Genomic DNA, 25,567 nt, shown 5'->3' with positions numbered 1-25,567 from the left:
ATTGTTTTGCGCAGTGTGCTTGAAGACCTCCTAGTGGGCTCAAAAATATAATCATAGATTTTTAGATTTATTTAAAAGTTAAATGATAAGATATTTCATTGTGGCAGTAATATAGCTACAGTTAACATATATAGGTATATTTTTAGATTATTAATATTATCTAAAGACTACAGTTTAAAGAGAGAAGCTTTTGGTAATCTACTGTACAATTATCCTCTACATGTACAGACACTGGCCAGATTGGAGGTAATTATTCAGTAGATAGTCAGTTTGATATCAGATTGCTCATAAGCATTATACATGTATCAAAGCCAAACAAATCTAAAGGAAGATACAACATATATATATAATTTATTTGATCTGTAAGGTTCCTTTTGTATTGCCTTATATATCGTGTACTTTGTTACAAGACTAGAGAAAAAATAAAGAGGAACGGTATCAACTGGCCACCACATTATCGGTTTAAGTCGAGATGAGGTGGTCAAGTGGTCTAGCAAACTGGACATAGTGCAAGGCAATTTGGTGCCACAATGTCTCAAAAGCATGAGTTCTAATTGCCTTAGAAAGAACAAAAATTTGTGGAGGATCTAACAATGCTGGGCTGTTAATAAGACAAATTATGTATACAGAATGTGTTTTCAGCCTTGTATCACCATCACTCATGGCGATCTAATGGATAAAATCTGTCGTAGAGTTGTCACTGTCTCATCTAGAAGAGTTAAATTAAGCATAAACACATGAGTAGTCCAGCTCTTCTTCTAATTATAAAACGGTACTGATTGTGTTCACTCACTCATTATCTTTGAGAATACATACTGTATTTGTTGTCTCCCTTCTCTTATATAATATTTATTGTCATGTATTGTAATTTCAATGAAAAAAATCAACACAATTATTTGTAGACTTTAATTTAAACTGTAATTGTACTGCTCCTCGGGGCGTCTTGATTGACAAATAAAAATTGTTGTTGTTGTTGTTGTTGTTATATCAATGAATAAAAATACACACAAAAACAAAAGAGTCAAAATACATTCTTCAACAGTAGACACATGTCTGTGCAATCTTTAGGGAATATAGAGGTTTGCATGAAAGAGATCATAAATTTTTCCTGTTAGGTTTAAAAAAAAAAGTTAGTGAAGAAAAGAAAGGATTGAAAATATGAATATTTTCATTTCTCTTCATTCATTCACCAAAAATAATCTTTTTTTCTATGAAATAGTTGACTATTGGTTAAGATGTACATTTTAATATTAACAGACCGAAGTGAGAGCTGCCACCTTGTTTGTTTTCCAATCTGTGGTACTGTTAAGTAAACAAGAGAGTGGTAAAGCAACTGAAGATGAATTACACTTACTTAGATTACTCACACCTCTTATCAAGTTATACACAGGTAAACAGGTATGTTACAGGTTAACATAACACACCAAGGTCTACTTAGATTACTCACTCCTCTAATTAAGTTATACACAGGTAAACAGTTAAGTTTCAGATAAACCTTACATAGTTTTTACATATTTAGGTGCATCTAAGATACTTCCACTTGTCATATTTCTTGTTTAACTTTGGTATTTTAATGCTCCATTCATGGGCATTATGTTTTCTAGTCTGTGCGTCCGTTTCTTCATCGGTCTGTCCTGCTTCAGGTTAAAGTTTTTGGTCGAGGTAGTTTTTAAGTAAAGATTGCGTGAAATGCAATCAAAACCTTAAGGGACTGACTAAATATCCAAATCTTTCAAGGCTTATCTCTACCTTTTTGATGCACAAAATATAGTGCATTGATTATAACATTCCATATATATTTAATTCCGTTGTTTTGACAAATTATGCATACATTCCTGAAGAAAAAATGTAACTTGTTGAACCCTAGCCTGTACCACTGAAATCCACGAAAATTAGTATCCAACGAATATTCATGAATCCACAGTAGTTCACAAGGTAACAGTCAACAGATAAATTATGTCACTGTACATTGACACATTATTCTGACTAGGGTCCAAGCCTTCTCAAACTTCTAAATGCTGCATGCTTAGGGAAAAAGTAGCAAATACCAATTTTCAAATGGACAAATCCCTGAAAATTAATGTATTATTTGATTTATTATAGCAAACAGTATCAATTTATTTAGTAGAACAACTTATCGCTTAACAAAGATAATTTGTTTTATAGAATAAATGTACTAATTCAATCTATATTAAAATAAAGGTCTGTAAGGTCTGTTATATTTTCCACAAGTACATCAACTGTTAATTAATACATGTAATCCTCACATCATGACAATTTTATCATCTTTTCTAATTTAATGTTTTGAATTATTTTGATTTTCTATTTTTTTTAGGCTATGTCAGTAAGTTCAGAAGGTTTGGAAAGTTTTGGAGGTCAAGGTTATATAGAGGAGACTGGGTTACCTAATTTTCTTCGAGACGCTCAGGTAAGAATTTGGTCGATTTTTTTCTATAAGAATCTTATTTTGATAAACTGGTAAATAACTAGGGAAAAAACACCCTTTTAAATTCTTTTTTATGCTGAGATGAAAAAAGTGCTTTGACAGGCTAAAATCTTTAACTGTATATTTATTTACCATGGAAAATCATATTTCTTTTTATCCATCCAGGTATTAACTATATGGGAAGGAACAACACATATCTTGTCTTTAGATGTGTCATGTTATTATATATGCCCTTTTTATTTACCCAGGTATTAACTATATGGGAAGGAATAACAAATATCTTGTCTTTAGATGTGTCATGTTATTATATATGCCCTTTTTATTTACCCAGGTATTAACTATATGGGAAGGAACAACAAATATCTTGTCTTTAGATGTGTCATGTTATTATATATGCCCTTTTTATTTACCCAGGTATTAACTATATGGGAAGGAACAACAAATATCTTGTCTTTAGATGTGTCATGTTATTATATATGCCCTTTTTATTTACCCAGGTATTAACTATATGGGAAGGAACAACAAATATCTTGTCTTTAGATGTGTCATGTTATTATATATGCCCTTTTTATTTACCCAGGTATTAACTATATGGGAAGGAACAACAAATATCTTGTCTTTAGATGTGTCATGTTATTATATATGCCCTTTTTATTTACCCAGGTATTAACTATATTGGAAGGAACAACAAATATCTTGTCTTTAGATGTGTCATGTTATTATATATGCCCTTTTTATTTACCCAGGTATTAACTATATGGGAAGGAACAACAAATATCTTGTCTTTAGATGTGTCATGTTATTATGTATGCCCTTTTTATTTACCCAGGTATTAACTATATTGGAAGGAACAACAAATATCTTGTCTTTAGATGTGTCATGTTATTATATATGCCCTTTTTATTTACCCAGGTATTAACTATATGGGAAGGAACAACAAATATCTTGTCTTTAGATGTGTCATGTTATTATATATGCCCTTTTTATTTACCCAGGTATTAACTATATGGGAAGGAACAACAAATATCTTGTCTTTAGATGTGTTAAGATGTATCAGTAAATCAAATGGTCAGGCATTGATATCTTTCAAAAATGATGTTGACAATAAACTGTCCAGTACACCTTCAGAGTTATCAAAAGAAGCAGAGAAGTTACAAATGGCTTTGAAATCAGTTTTGCAATTTGTTACAAAAAATCAGGGAAATTTGGATGTTTTGAGTTTTGCTGCCAGAGATTTGTCTTATAGTTTGTCTAGAATATACATGGGTAAGTATTCATTTAATCTGTTTTATCGTAATATATCACAAGCGACTGAAAATCAGAAATGTAATTTATATGCATGACTTAATGATATTTTATTTCATTGTAGTTATTTTTTATGCCACATGTTTTTATTTGAATATTGTTCATGTATCAATTTTTTTCTGAAGCAAGTGATCAAATGCCAATTTTATTTTTTATTATCAAAGAGGGGATTTTATATTAATAAGGAGAGGCTACATCTATTTAGAGGGTAACGTTCTTTAAAAAAAAGATTGACAGATTTGAAAATGTATGTAAGGATGAAAATGTCTGACAATTGTTTCACAGCTGACCATTTCTACATTTGTTTCAGGAACATTAATGATTGAACATACAGCAAGCTGTGGAATGTCACCAGTTGATATGTATGCATGTAAAAGGTAATAATTATTGCTACTTGGCATGAAACAGAAACTAATGGCAACTGTGAAAGATAGTCAAATTTGTGATTTCATATTTGTTTAATTGCTAAATTATTTTATATGTTTTATATACTGCAAACAAAACAAAAAAACAACTTTTAAGCTTGCAAGCCACCATTTGCTAGATATATATATGCCTCATCAATCATTTTTTTTGGAAAAAAAACCCAAGAGAATAATCATTTATTGAACAAACATCAGATATTTTATATACATATGGTAGGTACCTGTGTTTAATTTAAAAAAGTGACATAACATTCTTGAGATATGCTTCATTTTGAGGCCTTCACATTCATTAAAATTAAGAGTATCTTTAGATAACTCAAATATATGGACATAAGTTGTAATGTTTTTGAATGGAAAAATGCAAAAAAAATATTTATTACTCTTTTTCCAGATGGTGTGAACAGCAACTATCTTTAGTATCTAACCAGGACCAATACAGTAAACAAAACTCAGATATGGACAAAGAACTTGTTTATGGATGAAACTCATTTTCCAGAAATCTATTTATATATCTGTGATATCTATTGAACACATACAAATGACTGATATTGTTGAGCATGATTTGAGATGAAACTTGTTATTTCCTGATTGATACACATGTATTAATGAAAACATATACTGTGGATTCATTATAATTCGTTGGATACCAATTTTCGTGGATTTCGTGGATACAGGTGAACCACGAAATTAAAAGTTCAACGAATTACAAAATTTCTATAGGATTATATGCAGACTTCGGCGAAACAACGAAATTAAATATCCACAAACATGCAAGTTTTTGGTAATCCACGAAAATTGGTACCCATGAAAATAAATGAATCCACAGTTACTGTAATACTTGACTGTGATCATGTTGAAACCTTTACCAGTAATGATTGGTCCTCCATGAAAATGTATTATTAATTTTTGTATAATGTTATAAAAGATTACAAATTAGAACAAAATTATTAAACATATGTTGCTGATGATGTGAAAATCATTACTGAAGATGTAGACTTTGACAATTTACTTATGATAACTGTTGTTTTTAATTAAAAATGAATTTTATTCCAATTGATGTGTGCTTTGTACGATATTCAGCCAGTTGGTTTAAATTAACTTTATCTTGATGTGGGTTAAAAAAAATGAAAACAACACTGTAAATAATTTCATGCATCCGACACGCTTTTCTGGATTTACCTTCATTGGGAACCATCAAATCAGTAAAAGTAAAAACACAAACATACTAAACTCCGAGAAAAATTCAAAAAGGAAAATCAAAAGGCAAAATCAAAAGTCCAAACACATCAAACGAATGGATAACAACTGTCATATTCCTGACTTGGTACTGGCATTTTCTAATGTAGAAAATGGTGGATTGAACCTGGTTTTATAGCTAACCAAACCTCTCACTTTTATGACAGTCACATCAAATTCCATTACATTGACAACAAGGAATGAACAAAACAAACATTCTCAAAGAGTAAAAATGTCAAAAATAGGGGTACAGCAGTCAGTAAAATTGAAAGCCTAGGATGTATCAGTGTTGAAACAGTTGAAGAGTTTTATGACAAAAAAATACCTAAAAAAAAATCATATAAGGTGAACTTTGCCTGAAAAAATGGAACACTTTGTTTCTTCATAAAATAAAAATTTATTAATGGGCAATTTCATCAATTCATGCTCATCTGGTGCAAAAAATTTGGTACCATTCATTTTATAAAGAAAGGTTTGTTATTAAATTGCTTCTCTCATGTAACCTGTCATTTTCTTATGCTTTGATTAGTCACACATTAATCATTAGAAGTTTAGATAGCAATGACACCTATTATCCTATTAGATCAAGGGTTTTTATACTGCAACACATATGGGGGAAAAATATCCCTTCTGTTATTATAGAAGAGAGACGAAAGATACCAGAGGGACAGTCAAACTCATAAATCGAAAATAAACTGACAACGCTTTGGCTAAAAATCAAAAAGACAAACAGACAAACAATAGTACACATGACACAACATAGAAAACTAAAGAATAAAACCCTACCAAAAACTAGGGTTGAATTCAGGTTCCTCTTTTATAACAAATCCGGTAAATAGTCCTATTCAGTAGGTCACATTCATGAAAGGGAAGTGGATTTTAGTTACAAAGGTAAGGAACATATCCGATATCATTGTGAAACGGTTATTCCATAAAGGTCAACCAACTCATGATGGCGTCCGTAAAATATAGGAAGGGATGATTTCAACTTCACCATTTGGAACTCTTGGTTTAATAGCTCACTTGTCAGCAGCAACCCTCTATCAAGAAAATGATGAAAGGAAATATCGTATCAATTGGGAGATATTTACCCCGTATGCAGGTGTTGCTACTTAGAAATGGAAAGTTCACAATTGGAAAGCTGAAATCGTATTTTTTGTCGTAAAGTTTTGTTTTCAACCGACCCTCATTGTCAATTTCTAGATGTATGTCAAGATATGAGGCCGACTTAACTAAATCTATTGTACCCTTTATCCAATTGGTACGATATATTATTCAGTGTTATGGTTACTTAATTCCCTTCTGACAAAATATGTTGCATATTACTTAACACTTTGCCACGCATTTATTTTTTGATGTTTTTTACTTACCAGGCAACAGTAACGTCACGTTACAGTCGTTTTCCCGCAGAGCAAAAATACGCGACGTTGTTCACTTGGAAATGCACTAGCACGTATGTAAATGTGTGTGTATGGGCCGAAACTGACAATTAAAGCTTTGCTTAAATATTGATTTGTTAATTTGAAACTGTACCTTTTCATATTATAATGATGCTGTCCACCCATCAAAGGATTTAATCGTGTATTTTTGTTTAATCAAATATTAATTGCACCAAAGTTGATGTGAATTGTTTCATTGACAAATCAATATTGCGTATCCCCTAACTGATTTATGCCGTAGAAGTATGTAAAGAAGTCCTGCTTTCTTTCTTGTGAATACATTCCTCCACTGTCTGGAGCACCTTTTGCTTATAATATAATCAACAAACGGAAATGGCGATTAATGCATGGAATCATACAACTTATAAATTTAAAGGAATTCTAAAAATTTTGGGAAAATAAAGAATTCTCACTTAAAAAATGCTGTTATTTCATCTAAAATCGATTTTTTTTTCAAAAAATATTGTGAAGTAACTACATGATCGATTTTTATGAAACAAACACCACAAGATGTAGAAATGTTTAAACTTTTATTGTTTATTTGGAATCGGCCATATGATATAATTCAGGCTTATTTTTTGTTTTTGATAGTTGAACACCAAGAAAAATATTTCTTGAAAATTTTGCTATGCATTTTAATCAAAATTAAATCGTAAATATTTTTGATTGTGTTTACCTCATCAAAAAAGGAAAAGGATCCTCACGAAAATTAAGGCCAAATGAACAAAACCAAATTAAACATTTCTTCATCTTATGGTTTTTATTTGGTAAATATCGGTTGTGTGGTTACTACGCAATATTGTTTTGAAAAATATCAATAGGACATTTTTTTTCAAGTCAAATTTGAGTTTTGTAAGTAATAAGTACCCTTTTTTTAAGTCAAAATTGAATTTTGTAAATAATAAGTATCATATGTAGTGAAGTTTAATAGTCATATAAATAAAGTACAGAATCAATCATCACGGAGTGACAATCACAGAGGTACAGATGGTGGCCTAGTTACCGGGCATTTATAAAGTATGTATTTTGTTTTCTTTTTCAGTCTGTATTTAAGATGATCAACTGTACATTCATTTTAGTGTACTGATAGCTATCAAGATCAAATGGTTCTCTTGTAGAATGGAGCTAATGCACTGTCTTATAAAGAAGAAGATGATTAATTTATAATAACTTTGAATCAAATAAAATTACGGGAGCCAAAACTTAACAGACGAACGACGACAAAGTCATATATACCAAAATACGATAGCATTGATTATTAAACACCATGCATGTCAGGTCTGAACACAGAGTAGATAAGAAAGATTACTCATTACATATTTATTGACACAATTTGGCAGCACCAAATTAAGCCCATGTATTCTGTCTTTTTTCTGAATTCGATAAGAAGTATATGTTAATGGTATTTATAACAAATGTTGGCAAGTTTGATATGTGTTTTCAAATGCACAACATGAATTGCTCTATAATTTCAAATCATTCTGACTCATTATTCTTCCGTGACAACTCCGATCCCAATATTAACATGGAATGTGTTGTGACATTCAGCTGAACATAAATGTTTATCACATTTTTCACATCCCATTTGTGTTGTTTTACGCTTCTTCTCTCCTGTTTTTGTGCAAAGTTTGCATGTGGAACGTTTGCGGCCCAATTTCAAATGAGCGTGTGTTGCTCGCGGTCTCATTGGTGGTGCTGGTGTCCTCAATCGTGCGAAATTCCCTATAAGTTGTGTTGACAAATTTATCCTGAAGTCCAATTGCCTATACCTCTTTTTAGTACGGGCTACTTGCGGAACCTCTGTTTCTGCCTTTACAATAAATGAGTTCACAATACAAAGATCTATTATGAAATTCATTAAATATTTCCACCATTTTTTAGATGGCCTACCAATTGAATATTTTGCACGTAATTGATCAGAGATGTCAACCCCTCTGAAATTTTCCTGGTAATTTGTAACTACGCGCGGCCTTGTAACGCGGGCATTTGTCCCATCTTTCTGTCTCCGGTTTGTTGTATCTACCTACAAATAATTAAAATCATTTAACTATAAAAACTTTAAAAAAAACATTGGCAAGTGTTTCCCTACAAAAAAAAATAATTCACTGGCAAAATAAATAATTTTATTTCATACTTTTCATAATTAAGACATTTAAGGCTGAAATAAAATTTGAATTGATCATTTAATACTATTTGCAATCTTCGCGTTCTTACACACTGTGCTGGTCTGCAAAAGAAAAGTAAAAAGGAGACTTTTTTTATAATTAATGCGTACTGAATACTTAATACTAAATTCCTGAAAACTGCGTACCATGCCGTTCCGTTTGCGTTTACCTTTTACACCTTAAACTACCCTGAATAAGGATGGGGACGGGTAATATCCTCATCTAAAGTATTACACAGGGTCCCCAAAGAAGAACCTGTTATAACTTAACTATGAGAAATATATGAAAAAAGATCTGAAAAAGAAGGATGTAATTATGATAATGATGATATATATGATGTAATAATGATAAAATGACGACGACGACAATGGATGATGATGATGACGACGATGATGATGACGATGATGATGAGTTGATGATGATGATGTGGTTACCTCAATCAATGACTCATTGGAAGCCACAACATCAACTGGTTTCTTGTCCATCCAAACAACGCCCACCATATTGTCTGTTTGTCTTCCTACAAACTGGCCAGTTTGCATCCTCGGGGCGTTCTTTAAATCTTGTGGAAAGCCTTTTCTGTTCTGTCGAATGGTTCCACATCCATATATTCCATTGCTTAACAGATCTTGCAATAATGGTATTGAGGTAAAGTAACTGTCAAAATACAAATGATGGTTTTTATGATGTAGATCTTCAGCCAATTTCTCCACAACACGATGTCCTAAACCCTTTGTACTATCAACAGCCGTCTCCTTTCCCATATAAATATCAAACTTGTGACACTATCCAGATTTACTATCGCACCTCATCCACACTTTGAATCCCCATTTGGTGGGTTTTGATGGTATATACTGTTTGGCTACCGATCTTCCTTTATAAGCCACCATAGCTTCATCAATGGCTTGGTTTTTATTTGGGTTGTATCGTGCTGCGAAGTTTTGGAGAGATGAATCAATAAGAGGGCGTATCTTGTGGAGCTTATCGTGCCCAGGTTGGTCTACAGGGACATCAGTTTCTATATCATTACAATGGATATATTGGTTGAGCTTTTCATACCGTTTTACTGACATGACTTCTTTAAACCCCTGATTCCCTAAATACTTATTATTGGACCAGTAAAAGGAATAATCAGGAAGCTGGTTTATTCCCATTAATATCTGCATCCCTGAAAAAATATACGTGAAATACTAATTCCAGTTTCAACATAAATTACCAAATAAAGTACATGTTGCGTATTAATAATACAGCATTTACTTTTCTTTTCAGAATTTTTCAGATCTTTATTTACCGTGACAACAATGTACAACAATGTACAGTTAAAACAAAATGTGCACTATGTGACCTTTCTTATTTTAGGAATTTTGTTTTGGTATTGACAGGTGCCCGTCATGTGACACACATTTTTTTGACGTCATTTTACGTCCTTGACATTTTTGTTTTGTTTTTCTAACGTGTACATGTTGACGTTTTGTTTTAGTGTAATTGCATTAAAAACCGCTTGTAAATGATTTTTATATTTCGCTAGTTTATTATCTTTGGAATGTATATGTTCTTCTTTAATTATGGTAAGTCTATTCAACTTTGCAAAGGTTTATGATGGCAAATTGAAGTGAATTTGGATTTTTTGCCTGTGTTTTTATGTACATAGTATGTGCAAATATTTAACCAGATATATATCTGGCAAACAGGATTTTCTGGTAAATTTTAACTCTGAAAGGTGTGGAATATAGTTTTAATTATTTTGAATAATATTAACTTATGAAAAAAGCACCTATAAAAGCCGAAATCTCATCCCGGGTGGTATCACTCCAGAGTGGGTCGGGGCCATTTTGAGCTGCATATTGATTTGTTTGGCTCACAATTTTCTCAAGCATATTATCGTCGAAGAAAAGCTTGAAATACTCCAGCTCACTGGCATTAGGGTTCAGATTGTGTGATGGACCAGTGATCTGAATAAAGGGGTCTATGTCAAGTTCTTCGTATGTTTCTCTCCAAACAAGTTCTGCATTTTCGGGAGCTGCATCGTCCTCGTCATTGGCCTCTTCATCTGATACCACGGGTGTATTGTCAGGGGAACCATAATCGACTTCAGCATTATAATTCTCCAGCCATTCATCCCCACTTGATAATTCATTGTCGTCACTGCCCTCATCAGAGTATAAGCTGTTTTGCTCAGACATGTCAGCGTCAGTGAAAAACGGCGGACATTTTGTTTCCGAAATATCTGCTACAGCTGTCGTCTGCTCCAAAAATATCGTACACTGAACGTTATTCGATCATAAAATTGTATTAAAAACAAAGGGGAAGTTTTCAGCAACTCGTTTCTTTTTACAATTTCATTATTTTCGCCTTTAAATTAGAGTAATACCGATTTTACTGTGATGTGTAGAAATGTGTAATTGCGGGGCAAAGGGGTATGTGTAAAATGTGTAATTGCGTGGCAAGGTATTAAAGAATTAACATTGGAGGAGCATAACAAATATCAGTCTGTGAAAAAGCGAATTCAGAAAATGGTTTCTTTTATGGACAGGCGTTATCGTCTAATATGAAATTGTATATATGCAGACACTCCGTCGTCAATGGAAATTCTATTCCAGGATTATATAATGCATCGAATGGTATTTGTTTTTCATACAACAATAAATCACTAGAGCGTTAAATAGATAAAAGCCTACTTTTTCAGTTCGTTTTGATGGTGAAAAAATCACTAACATCAGTTCAACAAGAATCAAGATTAGATTTTATTTAAAAAAAGAAGATACCAACTTGAAATCATATTGTTCAAATACAAACAACAATTTATTCACAAACTATAGTCAATAGTAAGATGAAAGCAAATGTGTTTAGTTTAAATTGTTGTCTTATGTACATGAATAAACAAATACTATAAATTCCAATATAAATGCGATACTTAAAAAAATACAAGCAGGATTTTGACATTTACCATCAAACAAAAACAAAATGATCTGGGATTCTGTCAGCTCAATATATATCTAAGATAGCTGCATAGTTTGAAGAAAATCCAAGTTGATTTGAAAAAAATATTAAAAGATGCCCATCTGAATTTAAATAATAATTTTTATTTTTACCTATTGTAAAATCAAATTCTTACATTTCACAGCAATACATCAAACTACCAAATAAGCTTGAATTTTATATGATCAATATTCAATATAGTTAGATAGGCTGATTTACACCAGTCAAAACTAAATGTGAAGGCCAAGACTAGTCGAGACAGCTCGATCCTAGGTCAAGACCATTTACACCAAGATCATCAGGTTCTAATTAAGTAAAGTCGAAACCTAGTCGAGTGCACTTAAGTTCAGTTAAGTACAGTCGAGATAATGTCGAGACTAGTCGAGTAAAATGTGTGCTCTATTTTACTGGTCGAGCACAAAAATTGGTCAATTCATACTCTGAGCAGTTTGTAGTGTAATGTAAAAGTAAGGATAAATAATCACCTAGTTCATTTGTATGATTTTAATTTAAAGCAACTATATGCACATGATTTATTTATTTTACACAGTATGATTTGAAGAAAGACCGACATAGTTCGTTGCAATATTACTAACACAATTCTCTATTAATATTCTTGTAATTGTTATAAAATACATTAAATACTAGCAACATGATTAGAAACCTACTCTTGATTTGTATTCAATTTTTAGAAATTTACCTGTGACGTTACTATTTGTGGCGTTGATTCATTCGTGTTACAGACACACACTTTATTATTATATTAACAAGGTGATTTTGTGCACTGGCCTATATTTATTAAGTATTCGTTGTTATTCTGTTGGTAACATGTCAGAATGTACTATGATATTGTTTTTTTAACATTGTCATAAAGCGTGGAGGGTTAGCTAGCCACAAAACGAGGTTCATCCAACCATTTTGTTTTAAAAAAATGTCCTGTACCAAGTCAGGAATATGACAGTGGTTACCTAATGGTTCGTTTCTATGACTGGTGCATGAGTGTTTTTTTTTGTTTTTTGTTTCACTTACGTTGTTTTTCTCTTGCAGTTGATATGTTTCCCTCGATATTAGATTGTAAACCGGATTTGTTTTCTCTCAATCGATTGATGACTTTTGAACAGCGGTAAACTACCGTTGCCTTTAGTTGTCTATTTATAAATCAGTTGTACAAAAAGGAAATATAATTATAAGTGTACCATTGTTGAAATATTACATAATAATTACGACACTTTTCAAAATTGCAAGCAAGAACCGAGGAGCAAAACTGGTTGCACCGACCTTGTAAGCGTCTCACGTTATGTGTATTATTAATAATCGTCTATCATACAAATATTTATTCAACATATGCCGTAAAGATACCCTTAAACAGACAGAACATGTCTAAAATAGTATAGCCTAGGATCCGCCGTTTTTTAAATTTCCATTTAAAGGGACCTATTAAATACATAATAAGGCATTTATCAGAATACATACAAATACTCTAGGTCTGCCATTTATACACATAACTACATATTTTTACATAACCTTTTTACAGTTATGTAAGGGCACGACAGAACTACATACGACAAATAACTTCTTTTAAATGTACCAAGTAAAATACGTAGATAAATATAGGAAGATGTATTTTAAGTGTCAATATGACAACTCTCAATCCAAGTTACAATTTGTAAAAGTAAACCATTATTGGTCAATTTATTGTCACTGATGAGTCATTTTTAAACGGTCACATAGCAATGGTAACATCGAATGATTGTTCAAGGATTGGAAATTATTACAGGGTTAATGAAATCTCAGTATAGAAACTCAGTTCTGTTATCCGCAAATAGTGGACATATAGTCAAAATGTGTATCTAATTCTCAACTTTTACAATATAAACATTTTCTAAGTGTTCGATTTAAATAAAATATATCAGTCTCAATCCTTAATGGATTACCGCTTATTCTAATCCTATAGATTGATTTCCAAAATCTAAAATCTCTTAGATCCAAATATTTATCGAAACAAATTTGAGTTTTGAGGAAGTATAAGAATTAAGTTTGGCTTGATCTTATTGTTATATTCTTTACAGAGCAGATACCGTTTTTTTTTAAGTTACATGCTTGTATGCTCAGCTTTTCAAAAATACAGTCTTTGCTTGAAACCCATGTTTTCACTTTGTTATTCCTTACTACTTGTGTATGCATCATGATATAACATGTTCTAAGAATTATCTAGTCGATGATAATATATTAACATTACTAATATGATATAAAAAAATACATTGGGTATCTCCCTACTTCAGAAATCACAGCAAGATCACTTTTTGTTTTGTGTACACTTATAGATATATTTCAAACATTTGATATGTAACTTTTAGATGTTTCTTTTGATAACACTTTTTCTAAAATATATTGATCAGTTTTCTTGCATGCAGCTGATTTTACAGAAAAACATACCCAGACTTCACATCCACAGGTTAAAATTGTCTTTAAAATGTGGTCGTATAAAAAAAAGTAAATTTGAAACACTAGGGATAGAAGATGGTACACTTTGTTGTAATTTAAAAATTCTTTCATAGCCTTTTGGTACAATTCACTTTTACATTAAACCAATTTCCAACTCGGTATAAGTGTGATGCCCAAATATTCATAATTATAAGTAAAACTTATATATCTCGTATAGGTGAAAAGGGAGATTTACATGTCTCCAAATTTGATTAATAGTATTATAAGTATAAATAGGACTTTCTCATTCCAGGTAAAGATAACCTTAGTTGTATTTGTCATAACTTTTTGGAACTTGAGGTCATTTATGCTCTTCAACTTTGTACTTGTTTGGCGTTCTAACAATTTTTATCTGAGCGTCACTGATGAGTGTTATGTCGATGAAACGCGAGTCTGGCGTACTAAATGATAAGCCTGGAACCTTTGATAAATATCGGTTCTGTTCTATCTGAAGACCACTTATACCATTACAGTGTTCACATTTTTGTACATTTGCAATGAAAGAATCAAATAAAACGCAATCTACTTCCAAAATTAAATAATTATTTACAAAAATAACAAACTACAAGGTATATTAAAAAAGGGGAAGTCCATACAATGTAAAAGAAAACAACCAAACGCCCGATTAACTGACGACAGGAATGGAAAATCTACTATCCTAAATCCGACTTGCTGAAGGACTTGTCTGATACTACACTAATCACACATCAATTTACTATTAACTATTCCAGTCACTATCGTGTTGTCACATAATCATCGATGTACAGGTAACTAAATTATTTATAGGACACACGCAGTATATAGTATACTGATACAAACATAAATTTAAAAGACAAAGTTTTTTTTTCTGAAAGGAGTTTTAACACAACTTTTGATTTGTCAACCCTGTATACCACCATTCTCCATGTGAAAATATAATTACAAAAGTACTTTGAACAACACAGTTATTTTATATTTCTTCCTGTGTGTTGTTTAATATTCTGACGCCAAACACGCCACTCTACACTAGCGTCAATTTGAACTGTGCCATTCAGTCACAGGACTTCAAATATTTCAATCCTTTATATATATATACAAATAAGCAATGAATGTGGTTGTTTTATTTGATAGATGCTTTTTTTGCTTCTTTGTTAAATATTTTTTTGTGTTTGTTCTAATTGTCGCATCGTTGTAAATATGATGCACTTTGATACAACTGTCATGCAAGTGAGAGCTTTATCGCTATAACACCAGGTGCAATCAACAATTCTCTATATTTGAAAATGTCTGTTCCAAGTCAGGAATATTACAGTGTTGTTGTCCATTCGTTAGATATGTTTAGTCAAGAGGTAGATTATTCTAGTCGTTTATCATGCGTTGTAAAAATGGCCTCAAAAGGAATATTGTGTTACGTCAAGGCTTCGATAATCTCCAGCTATGCTTGCGGAAATTTTGATGTGATTTGCTAAAATACTCTGTACTCTCCACAACATCTGGTCAAAAACAAAATTACGAGGATATATCATACTATTCTGCCTTGGAGTACTCCAATTGTAACCTTTTACCTTTCAAACGGCCTCTTTTCACTTGTACTTTTATACGTTTGTTTAAAAAGTCAGTTATTCTTTTATCATTGGATTTTGCCATTCGGTAAGGGACTTTCCGTTTTGAATTTTCCTCATAGTTCAGTATTTTTGTGATTTTACTTTTTATCCAATATTGATCCACGGATGCTTTATCCACACAGTATAATTTATCTAAAACGAGGCCCATTATTGAAAGCTTTTGTACAGTCTAGGAAAGTTGAATACTTGGATATACGACCATATATCATTATTGTTAAACACTAACCAGTCGTCCATGACGTCCAGCAACTGTTTAATACAATATCTGTAAGGGCAAGATACCGTCTTAAAATCGGTATTAAACTATCTGAATCTAAATGATTAGTCAATATAATCGTCTCTACATTTTACATAGTATTGGTCAGTTTTACGCCAAAAACTGCATTTACTCCCTATACTTCATGGCGGCCATGTGTGTTGATGGATCAAAACTAGAGAAACAATTCATAAACAAGATACCAGAAGGAACATTCAGTTAAAATTTGAAGTATTTGGTCCATTAATTGCAGAGGAGAAGATTATTATAATAGGTAACGACGACGACGACAACAGACGCCTAGTGTTATAATAAGTTTATTTTGGTCAGGTTAGCTAACACACTAGGTGTAATGTAGGAAGAATTCATCCAACATCATTGTTTTGTACATCCAATAGATACTCACAGAGTTGTGTATATCGATATTGGTTTGCTTGTTCGACTTTAAAGGGTAATTGTCACATTTGTAATTATACACTATATCCTCTATATGATATATGACGAAAATATATGAACTGAAATAAGTCTGCATTTGTTTTAACAGAACAAAGTAAGTTCAATTTGCTAGTTGGTGATTTTATGACATACTTGACACAAAAAAATGAACTGTTTGTGACCATATCAGTCGATACCGATAAATGGAATGGAGTTTTATGTTGTAATTGAATGATTCAAGAGTTTGAGAAGCAATGGACTCAACTGGTAGATTATTCTAATAGTTTATTAGGTGTTTTAATATAAAGAAGTAAGTTTAAGTTGCTTGTGTATTATATATTTGTCAATAAATTGTAAAGATCATTCCCGACCGTAAACAAAACAATAAAACTAACACAAAAGGTTGCATTTGAAGCTCCTTTCTGGATTTACTCTCATCATGAACGCACCAATACTAATATTAAAATGCAAAGAATGTATCAGAACATAAACACATGAAGATATTTAGGATAACACGAGGTCTGAGACACAGTTATGTGACAACCTAATTAGTTATCAACGGTACCAGGATTATAATTTAGAACGCCAGACGCGCGTTTCGTCTACATAAGACTCATCAGTGACGCTCATATGAAAATAGTTATAAACCAAACAAATAAAAAGTTGAAAGAGCATTGGGGATCCAAAATTCCAATTACGGCTAAGGTAATATATGCCTGGGATAAGCAAATCGTTAGTTTTCGAAGTTTTGTAAACAGGAAATTTATAAAAATGACCGCATAATTGATATTCATGTCAAAACCGAAGTGCTGACTACTGGGCTTGTGATACTCTCGGGGACGAAACGTCCACCAGCAGAGGCAACGACCCAGTGGTGTAAATAGTAATCAAAAGTACCAGGATTATAATTTTATACGCCAGACGCGCGTTTCAACTACATAAGACTCATCAGTGATGCTCAGATCAAAATAGTTAAAAAGCCAAATAAATACAAAGTTGAAGAGCATTGAGGATCCAAAAATCCAAAAAGTTGTGCCAAATACGGCTAAGGTTAGGCCAGGTTGGTAAAATGAACTTAGGGTTCGGACTCGTTAATTAATTTTAGTTAAGGTTCACGAATGGGACAATCCCACATAAATGGTTATCAAAGGTACCAGGTTTTAATTTAGTACGCCAGACGTGCGTTTCGTCTACATAAGACTCATCAGTGACGCTCATATCAAAATAAAAAGTTGGAAGAGCATTGGGGATCCAAAATTCCAAAAAAGTTGTGCCAAATACGGCTAAGGTAATCTATGCCTGGGATAAGACAATCCTTAGTTTTCGAAAAATTCAAAGTTGTGTAAACAGGAAGGTTTTATTTTTATCTGAGGTAGCTGCAACCTTAGTTTCAATTTTTCGAAAATCACACATGTGTTGCACACACATCAGGAAAGTCTCGATATGTATTTGGAACAAGAGTGCACACGCTGAAATGTCTCGCCTCCTTTGCTAATAATTGATATTATGTTGATATACCTAAATATAAAGCTTTATTACAACTGTCACATAAACTCCACATAAACCAAGAAAACGAAACATTGATCAACGAACCATGAAAATGAGGTCAAGGTCTGATGCACCATGCCAGACAGACATGTACAGCTAACAATTCTTCAATTCAACAAAAATAGTTGACTTATTGCTTATAGATTAAGAAAAACAGACTAAAAAACAAATACTCAAAAATTAGCAATGGACCGTGAAAATGAGGTCAAGGTAAAATAAAACCTGTGTAACAGACATATATATCATAAAATATTTCCATAAACCAAATATAGTTGACCTAATGCATAAAGTATTAGAAAATAGACCAAAACTAAAAAAATAACTTTGACCACTGAACCATGAAAATGAGGTCAAGGTCATATGACACCTGTCAGCTAGACATGTACACCTTACAATCATTCCATACACCAAATATAGTAGACCTATTGCATATAGTATAAGAAAAACAGACCCAACACAAACACTTAACTTTAACCACTGAACCATTAAAATGAGGTCAAGGTCAGATGACACCTGTCAGTTGGATATGTACACCTTACAGTCCTTCCATACACCGAATATACTAGACCTATTGCTTATAGTAGCTGAAATATGGACTTGACCACCAAAACTTAACCTTTTTCACTGATCCATAAAATGAGGTCCAGGTCAAGTGAAAACTGTCAGACGGGCATGAGGACCTTGCAAGGTACGAACATACCAATTATAGTTATCCAATTACTTATTATAAGCGAGATTTTAACATTATACAAAAAATCGTAACTTTTTTCAAGTAGTCATTGAACCATGAAAATGAGGTCAATGACATTTGACATGTGACTGACGGAAAGTTCGTAACATGAGGCATCTATATACTAAGTATGAAGCATCCAGGTCTTCTACCATCTAAAATATAAAGCCTTTAATAAGATAGCTAACGCCGCCGCCTCCACCGCCGGATCAATATCCCTATTTCGAGCTTTCTGCAACAACAGTTGCAAGCTCGACAACAAATTACACCAGAGACGATGATTAAACAAACGTTTTGATCGGAAACAAACGTGATAAAATAAAAATAAACCAATCTTTCGGATATGAGTTTATTAAAAAGAATATATCTGAATGAACAACTACAACATTATTTATGATCTACAGTATATTTCTTGCATGTCTAGGTATAAGAAATTAACCGGTTTAAGAAGACTGTCATTTATTTTCTGTGTTAAAAAAATTCCCTGAAAGTTTTATTTTAAGAAATAAGATATATTGTAGCATTCCAATTTTTCAAAGATATTTTGAAGGACCTACTCGAAATTGTACAAAATTCATAAACAATTATTTTTACCTGTCTGCATTGATTGCTTATTTAAAAATAAAGCCAAAAAAAGTACAGAGCTGATATGTTTTTTACTTTTATCTAGTGAAAACTATATATCTACAGTCGTATTTTTCTTATTTTCATCTCCTTACGGTATATGAGAAAATGGCTCATTGCGTGCATTTTGTGACAATTATCAATAAAAAAAGAAGAAAAAACACAACTTAATAATTATTTTATCAATAACAAATGTGTTAGTTCATCTCTTGAATAATAATCAAACTTTTCTAAGATATCCCCTTATTGGTATAATATACAAAACATATATTTAATAATTCTAGATCTACAAATGATTTATAAGCACTAATTCATTTATTTACATTATTACCGTACTGCTATTATTTATGGCTAAAATAACATTCTATAAAATTTTGAATTCTTAAAATACACGTTATGACATTAAAATGTCTTTTTCTTATTTAGGTAGAAATGTGATTTTTTTGTTGGTTTATTCTATACATACAGGAAATGATTTTTTTTCTATTTTTATGGTTTTCGTAACACAAATGTAATACTTCAAGAAAACAGTTTTTACATAATTTGCATGTTTTGAAGTAAAGGATGCAATTTCATTACATAGAATATCTACATTATAAGCACGCACACCTCAGCAAAAATCAACATGAAAACACAATATCAAAATCAACTCGGTATCAGTAGTAGCTATATCAGTTAAATGGTTGGTTATATATAGATATGACATGCAAACTATAATAAAAGTGTATAAAGACTTACTACAAACGTTGCCAAACTTTAAGATTAAACCAGTCATGAACAATAAAGAAAACTATTTTGTTTTTACTTATTTTGTATTGGAGCAGACATTTGAGTTCACAGTTACGTTCTATATTTTTGCATCAAATTTATTTTATATGTTTAGCTGATTACATTATTCCCCGAGCTCCAAAACAAGATTTTCAAGTAAACATAGTCAATAAAGTGCACACAGTCATGTAAATCATATTGACTTACTTTTTATGTGCATGTATCATATGTTTAAATGCATAAAGTTCCCGAAAAGTTTCTATCAAGATATACAAAATTTTGTTAAATTACAATTTTGAAAGATTCCAAAAACAAGAATTTTTAATTCAGATTTTTTGTAGTACCTACTCAAAATGGAGCAAAATCCTTAAAGGTGTAATACCTCCATTGATTTCCCCCTACTAGTCTTTGATAAATTTGCACTTTTTAAAAAAAATTGCAGAATTTATCTTTGTTTCAAATAAAGAAATACTTGGCACATGAGTAAAGTTTTATCCTTTCCAGTACTATAGAAAAAAATTCACATAACATTGCATTGCATATAAGAGAATAACCATCATTGGAATTTAACCAATAAAATTTCTCCCCTTATTTTATATGTGTACAAGGTTTAGTCACCATGTAACCTCAAGATTACAAAATTTTCTATAGAAATCCAAAATAAAAAATAATGGTGTTTTGAAATACCCAAGATAATATGTTTATGACACAGAAATGTTTTACTGCAATAAAATATAGGATTAATTACAAACAACTGTCAAATTCAAGGGAATATATTTTCGACCTACTTTGATTGCTTATTTAAAAAATAGCCAAAAAAGTTTCTATATTTAAGTACTTAGCGGAATTAGTTTTACAATTTTCTAGTGAAAAAATATATATCTACCGTCTTTTTTTTTCTTTTCTTTTCATTACAGTATACGAGAGAATGGCTCAATGAGTGCATGTTGTGACCATTATCAATAAAAAAACCATTGCAAGAGTTCCGCGGAACCCAGTGTCTCGCCTACTTTTGCTGTAACTCCCAGCCCTAACAAAAATGAGGAAAACAATGAATAAAAATATTCCTCATGATGCTATCTTTTGATGGTTAGAAACTTCTGTCCAAGAAATGATGTTTTTTTCCTGTTTTATAGTTTTTGTAACACACATCTAATACTTCAAGCAAACAGTTTTTACATAATTTGCATGTTTTGCAGCAAAGGATACAGTTTCTCTACATATAAAATCTACATTTCAAATTGTACCCACATTAACAAAAATCAACATTAAAACAAAATATCAAAATCAATTCGGTATCAACAGTAGCTAGATCAGTCAAATTATTAGTCATATATTGATATGACATGCAAAAAATTATAAAAGTGATATACTTGTACTTGTAAAAGTATAAATGACTATCTACAGATTATGCCATATAAACTTAAAAATTAGACAAGTCATGAACAATAAAAATGATAAATGTTGACTTATTTTGTATGGGAGTTGACCTTTGAATCCACAGTGTATTTATTATGCATCAACTTCAATTGTGATGATCGGCTGATTACATAAAGTCACCGAGCTCCTAAACATGATATTCAAGTTAACAACGTCAATAAAGTACACACATGTAAATCACATTGACCTACTTTTTATGTAAATGTATAAATTGTTTATAATATATCAACAAAAAGTGTGGAGTAAATATTCATGAGCCATTCAAGCTCAACAAGTCATTAAACACAAAGAACATCTAAAAATAGAAATAAACTTTAGCAATTGACACTTGTCACATGCATGTCTTATCAATTTGTCAAGAAATTTATAACAATGAGTCACAATAAGCATATTTTTACAAATTTATGTAATGTTCTACCTTCTAGATATTTGCAAAAACTAGGTCTATACCTAGGATTACATTTTAGACTTACGATTACAGGTGACAAAAACAAGGGGTCATCTCATAATACAAACACAAAACAACAATACAGATACAAAATAATTAAAAGGTGTCTTCTGTAAAAAAAAAATATGTAAGCAAAACGTTAAAACTACATGCGTCCGAAGAGCTTTGCTGGTTCTACAATCAGGACCGCACACAGCCGTATATTTGAACACAAGGATTGATAAGGACAATATCTTCCCACCTGCAACACTTTTACATTTTTTATCCCTAACAATCAATTGAATAGATTTGCGTATTAGCTTTGTTTTGAAATGATGAACATCTCAGAGAGATCACGGGCTGTTCCGGGGGTTGTAACATCCTACTTCTTGCCGATCAATGCTTTTGAATAGGGACATATAGTTGGACCCCTCCCCCTTTATCTTGGGTTGAAATCCCCTTTTGAAAATGACTCTACCCCTGCATCGTCAGTGCACTCTATATTAAAATTCCATCACAATGGTTCAAGTCTCGAAACAGGGGTTAAAGTTCATGATTCAAGAATACCAGTCTCACCCATGTTCACGGAGGTGATTATCTACACCGCAAAGAAAAACCCGTCAATTCAAATGATCCCCAAGGTCTCTATTATTCAATTCGCATAAAAGAAACACAACCTGGAACTCGTTTGTCATTTTATCTTTGTTGCTGTTGAAAAAATAGATAGAAAGGTTTTAACTATTTGAGTACACCTATTCTAAAATTTCAAGTCTGTCGAACAGTCTAAAATATATATCCGGAATAAAGAAGTCTGTTGATCTTTTTTCTATTAAAACCAAAAATGTAGACAAATCAAAAGTGTTTGTCCTCTTTAAATGCAATGAGAAGGACTCAATAAGTCAAATAATAATGATAATAGAAATCATCATAATAATTAATGTCCTTTGATTTTGTGAGACTGTTTACTCCTTGGTTTTGATTGTTATTGTCTTCTGCAAATATTTTACAAAGCTATTTAAGACACATACTAATAATTCTTTAGAAAGAAACAATAATATCTTAATGTTATACAATGTAGAATAGAATAGAAAAGGATATATGTGATGTAAAATTTGGGCACAAGGAGGGCATATATCATACACACAATATTATTATAAACAATAACATATGCAATAAACAGACAATAGATATGTAACATGAGTAATGATAATAACAAAAATAATAAAATGAAACAATTTACTACAAAAAATACACTCAACAAAATAGTAGTTCATACAAACTATCAGGAAATTACTCAATGAGAGATAACAGAAATAAATATGTAAATATACATGAGAAAGCATTTTACATTATGTTTTAGAAATTGAAAGGCTCCAGAAAAAGCTGGTTTGCTCACCTAGCGCTATGCAAACCTATCATGTCAACAATGGACAATATTCAACATAGTGGACTAGAATAGACAAACAAAAACAATCTTGTTGATCTTGAGTTATTGGTATTTTTTCTGTTGTCAATTTCTATCATCTTAAGTGTTTGTCCCAAGAAAAATAGTCATCTATCATTAACCAAAATTGTTCAAAATCAAAATCATCATTGTTAATTTAGCTTAAATTTCAATAAACAATTTTACATCAAGAACATGAAAAAAAATAGGTCTTTTACACTTTAAATATCTATACAAACAAAAAGAGGTTTACAGTATTAGTTTTTAATTAGTTTCTTTCATTACTATCTATTACTATACTCTATCATTCAGTAATGTGATAGAATGTTTTCTGCGGTGTCGTGTATTACTTTTAAAGCAAAGACAATTGTTTTTGAAAAAAAACGTATATTTTAATATGACACCATTTACTGCCCTAAGTATACCAGAGAACATTGCCATTGACACTAGCTGTGTACACTTGATAATTATTTCAACAATTGGTAATTGTGATTGGCATACGTTTCCCATGTAAATCGTGAATGATGGCATACTGATGACTATTTCTACTTCTGTGTAATTATTTAGGCTTATTTGGAGCATTATCTTTGTTTAAGATTTTATAATAATCTCAGTTTTTTAGAATTGTCACTTAATAACATAGCATATCTTTTTTAAATTGTATACTAACTGTTACATTATATATGGCTCACTGAAGTCGACATTATCAAATATAAAACTGAACAACAAAAAGATAATGGGAACACATCAGTCAGACATCAAACTGAACAAAAAAAAGATAATGGGAACACATCAGTCAGACATCAAACTGAACAACAAAAAGATAATGGGAACACATCAGTCAGACATCAAACTAAACAACAAAAAGATAATGGGAACACATCAGTCAGACATCAAACTGAACAACAAAAAGATAATGGGAACACATCAGTCAGACATCAAACTAAACAACAAAAAGATAATGGGAACACATCAGTCAGACATCAAACTGAACAACAAAAAGATAATGGGAACACATCAGTCAGACATCAAACTGAACAACAAAAAGATAATGGGAACACATCAGTCAGACATCAAACTAAACCAACAATTCAAGAGTAATGTAAAAATTACTAGCAGTACGGTTCGATAACTTAGTAACACGTTATCAAATTGTTTCTAGCATTAATGTAGGAAAGTACAAATAATTAAATGTTATCTTTGGAGTTAATCAATTTTAAACACATAGAGAATATTTTATAATTTAGCGGATTTTCTAGTATATAATCCACGATTCATTAGAGCACATACCATTGTTCATCTAGTTGGGAATTTAAAATTAACAAAAAGATACAGGTATAAGTCTAAAGGGTTGTTAATTAGTTAACCATAGACTCCTTAACATATCTTAGCTTCAAGTAGGAAATATACAGACAAAATTGCAATATGAGCATTTGTCAAAACACGAAATAACGAAAATAGCAACGTGGAATTAATCATTGTGACATCAATGTTGACTTGCACTTGTTCCTAAAAGTAATTCTTCTATTTTCAAATGACCATTCATATGTGCCACATAAAGAGGTTTTTGACCTTTGTCGTCGCATTTGTTGACATCAGCTGAATGATTCAACAGTTCTTTAACAACATCAACATGTCCATTCTGACTTGCTATATACAGAGGTGATTCACCATTCTTGTTAAACGTATTGACATCAGCTGAATGTTGTAATAGTTCTTTAACAACATCAACATGTCCCTCCTGACTTGCTATAAACAGAGGTGATGTGTCCTCATTGTCACATTTATTGACATCAGCTGAATGTTGTAACA

At 31.6% G+C, this 25,567-nt stretch overlaps 2 protein-coding genes across 7 annotated transcripts in view; one reads left to right on the top strand and one right to left on the bottom strand.

Annotated features, from left to right (window-relative positions):
- The window catches only part of LOC134681246 (acyl-CoA dehydrogenase family member 11-like), a 533,340-nt gene that overhangs the window by 204,678 nt on the left and 303,095 nt on the right, over positions 1-25,567 (top strand). The window contains exons 8-13 of one of the 5 annotated variants that reach the window (XM_063540786.1): positions 147-246; positions 1,258-1,398; positions 2,336-2,428; positions 3,442-3,712; positions 4,062-4,128; positions 4,568-5,075. The exons of 2 other annotated variants lie outside the window; for them this stretch is intronic. In XM_063540786.1, coding sequence (XP_063396856.1) covers positions 147-246; positions 1,258-1,398; positions 2,336-2,428; positions 3,442-3,712; positions 4,062-4,128; positions 4,568-4,658 — 763 coding nt within the window. In that variant the 3' untranslated portion in view covers positions 4,659-5,075. Of the gene's footprint in view, positions 1-146; positions 247-1,257; positions 1,399-2,335; positions 2,429-3,441; positions 3,713-4,061; positions 4,129-4,567; positions 5,076-25,567 lie in introns of those variants that run through there. 2 more of the 5 variants (XM_063540784.1, XM_063540787.1) reach the window with 2 other exon arrangements.
- Positions 8,236-10,919, bottom strand: LOC134681245 (piggyBac transposable element-derived protein 1-like). Of its 2 annotated transcripts, XM_063540780.1 has the most exons (3): positions 10,791-10,919; positions 9,451-10,184; positions 8,236-8,874 (listed from the first exon to the last, which is right to left on the bottom strand). In XM_063540780.1, the coding sequence occupies exons 2-3, from the start codon at positions 9,778-9,780 to the stop codon at positions 8,341-8,343; spliced, it is 864 nt and encodes a 287-aa protein (XP_063396850.1). In that variant the 5' UTR covers positions 9,781-10,184; positions 10,791-10,919; the 3' UTR covers positions 8,236-8,340. The 2 variants fall into 2 exon arrangements, with proteins under 2 accessions (XP_063396850.1, XP_063396852.1); XM_063540782.1 differs by lacking the exon at positions 10,791-10,919 and having other exon boundaries at positions 9,451-10,476.

This window comes from Mytilus trossulus, chromosome 8, assembly GCF_036588685.1.
Source record: "Mytilus trossulus isolate FHL-02 chromosome 8, PNRI_Mtr1.1.1.hap1, whole genome shotgun sequence".
Classification (NCBI taxonomy): domain Eukaryota; kingdom Metazoa; phylum Mollusca; class Bivalvia; order Mytilida; family Mytilidae; genus Mytilus; species Mytilus trossulus.
This window is presented reverse-complemented; position numbering and strand designations above follow the sequence as displayed.

Excerpts from the sequence above, each read along its gene's own strand:
- LOC134681245 (XM_063540780.1), bottom strand. The coding sequence starts at position 9,780 with ATGGGAAAGGAGACGGCTGTTGATAGTACAAAGGGTTTAGGACATCGT. Across the intron at positions 8,875-9,450 it reads CCAATGAGTCATTGATTGAG|GTAGATACAACAAACCGGAG; the intron begins GTAACCACATCA and ends AATTATTTGTAG.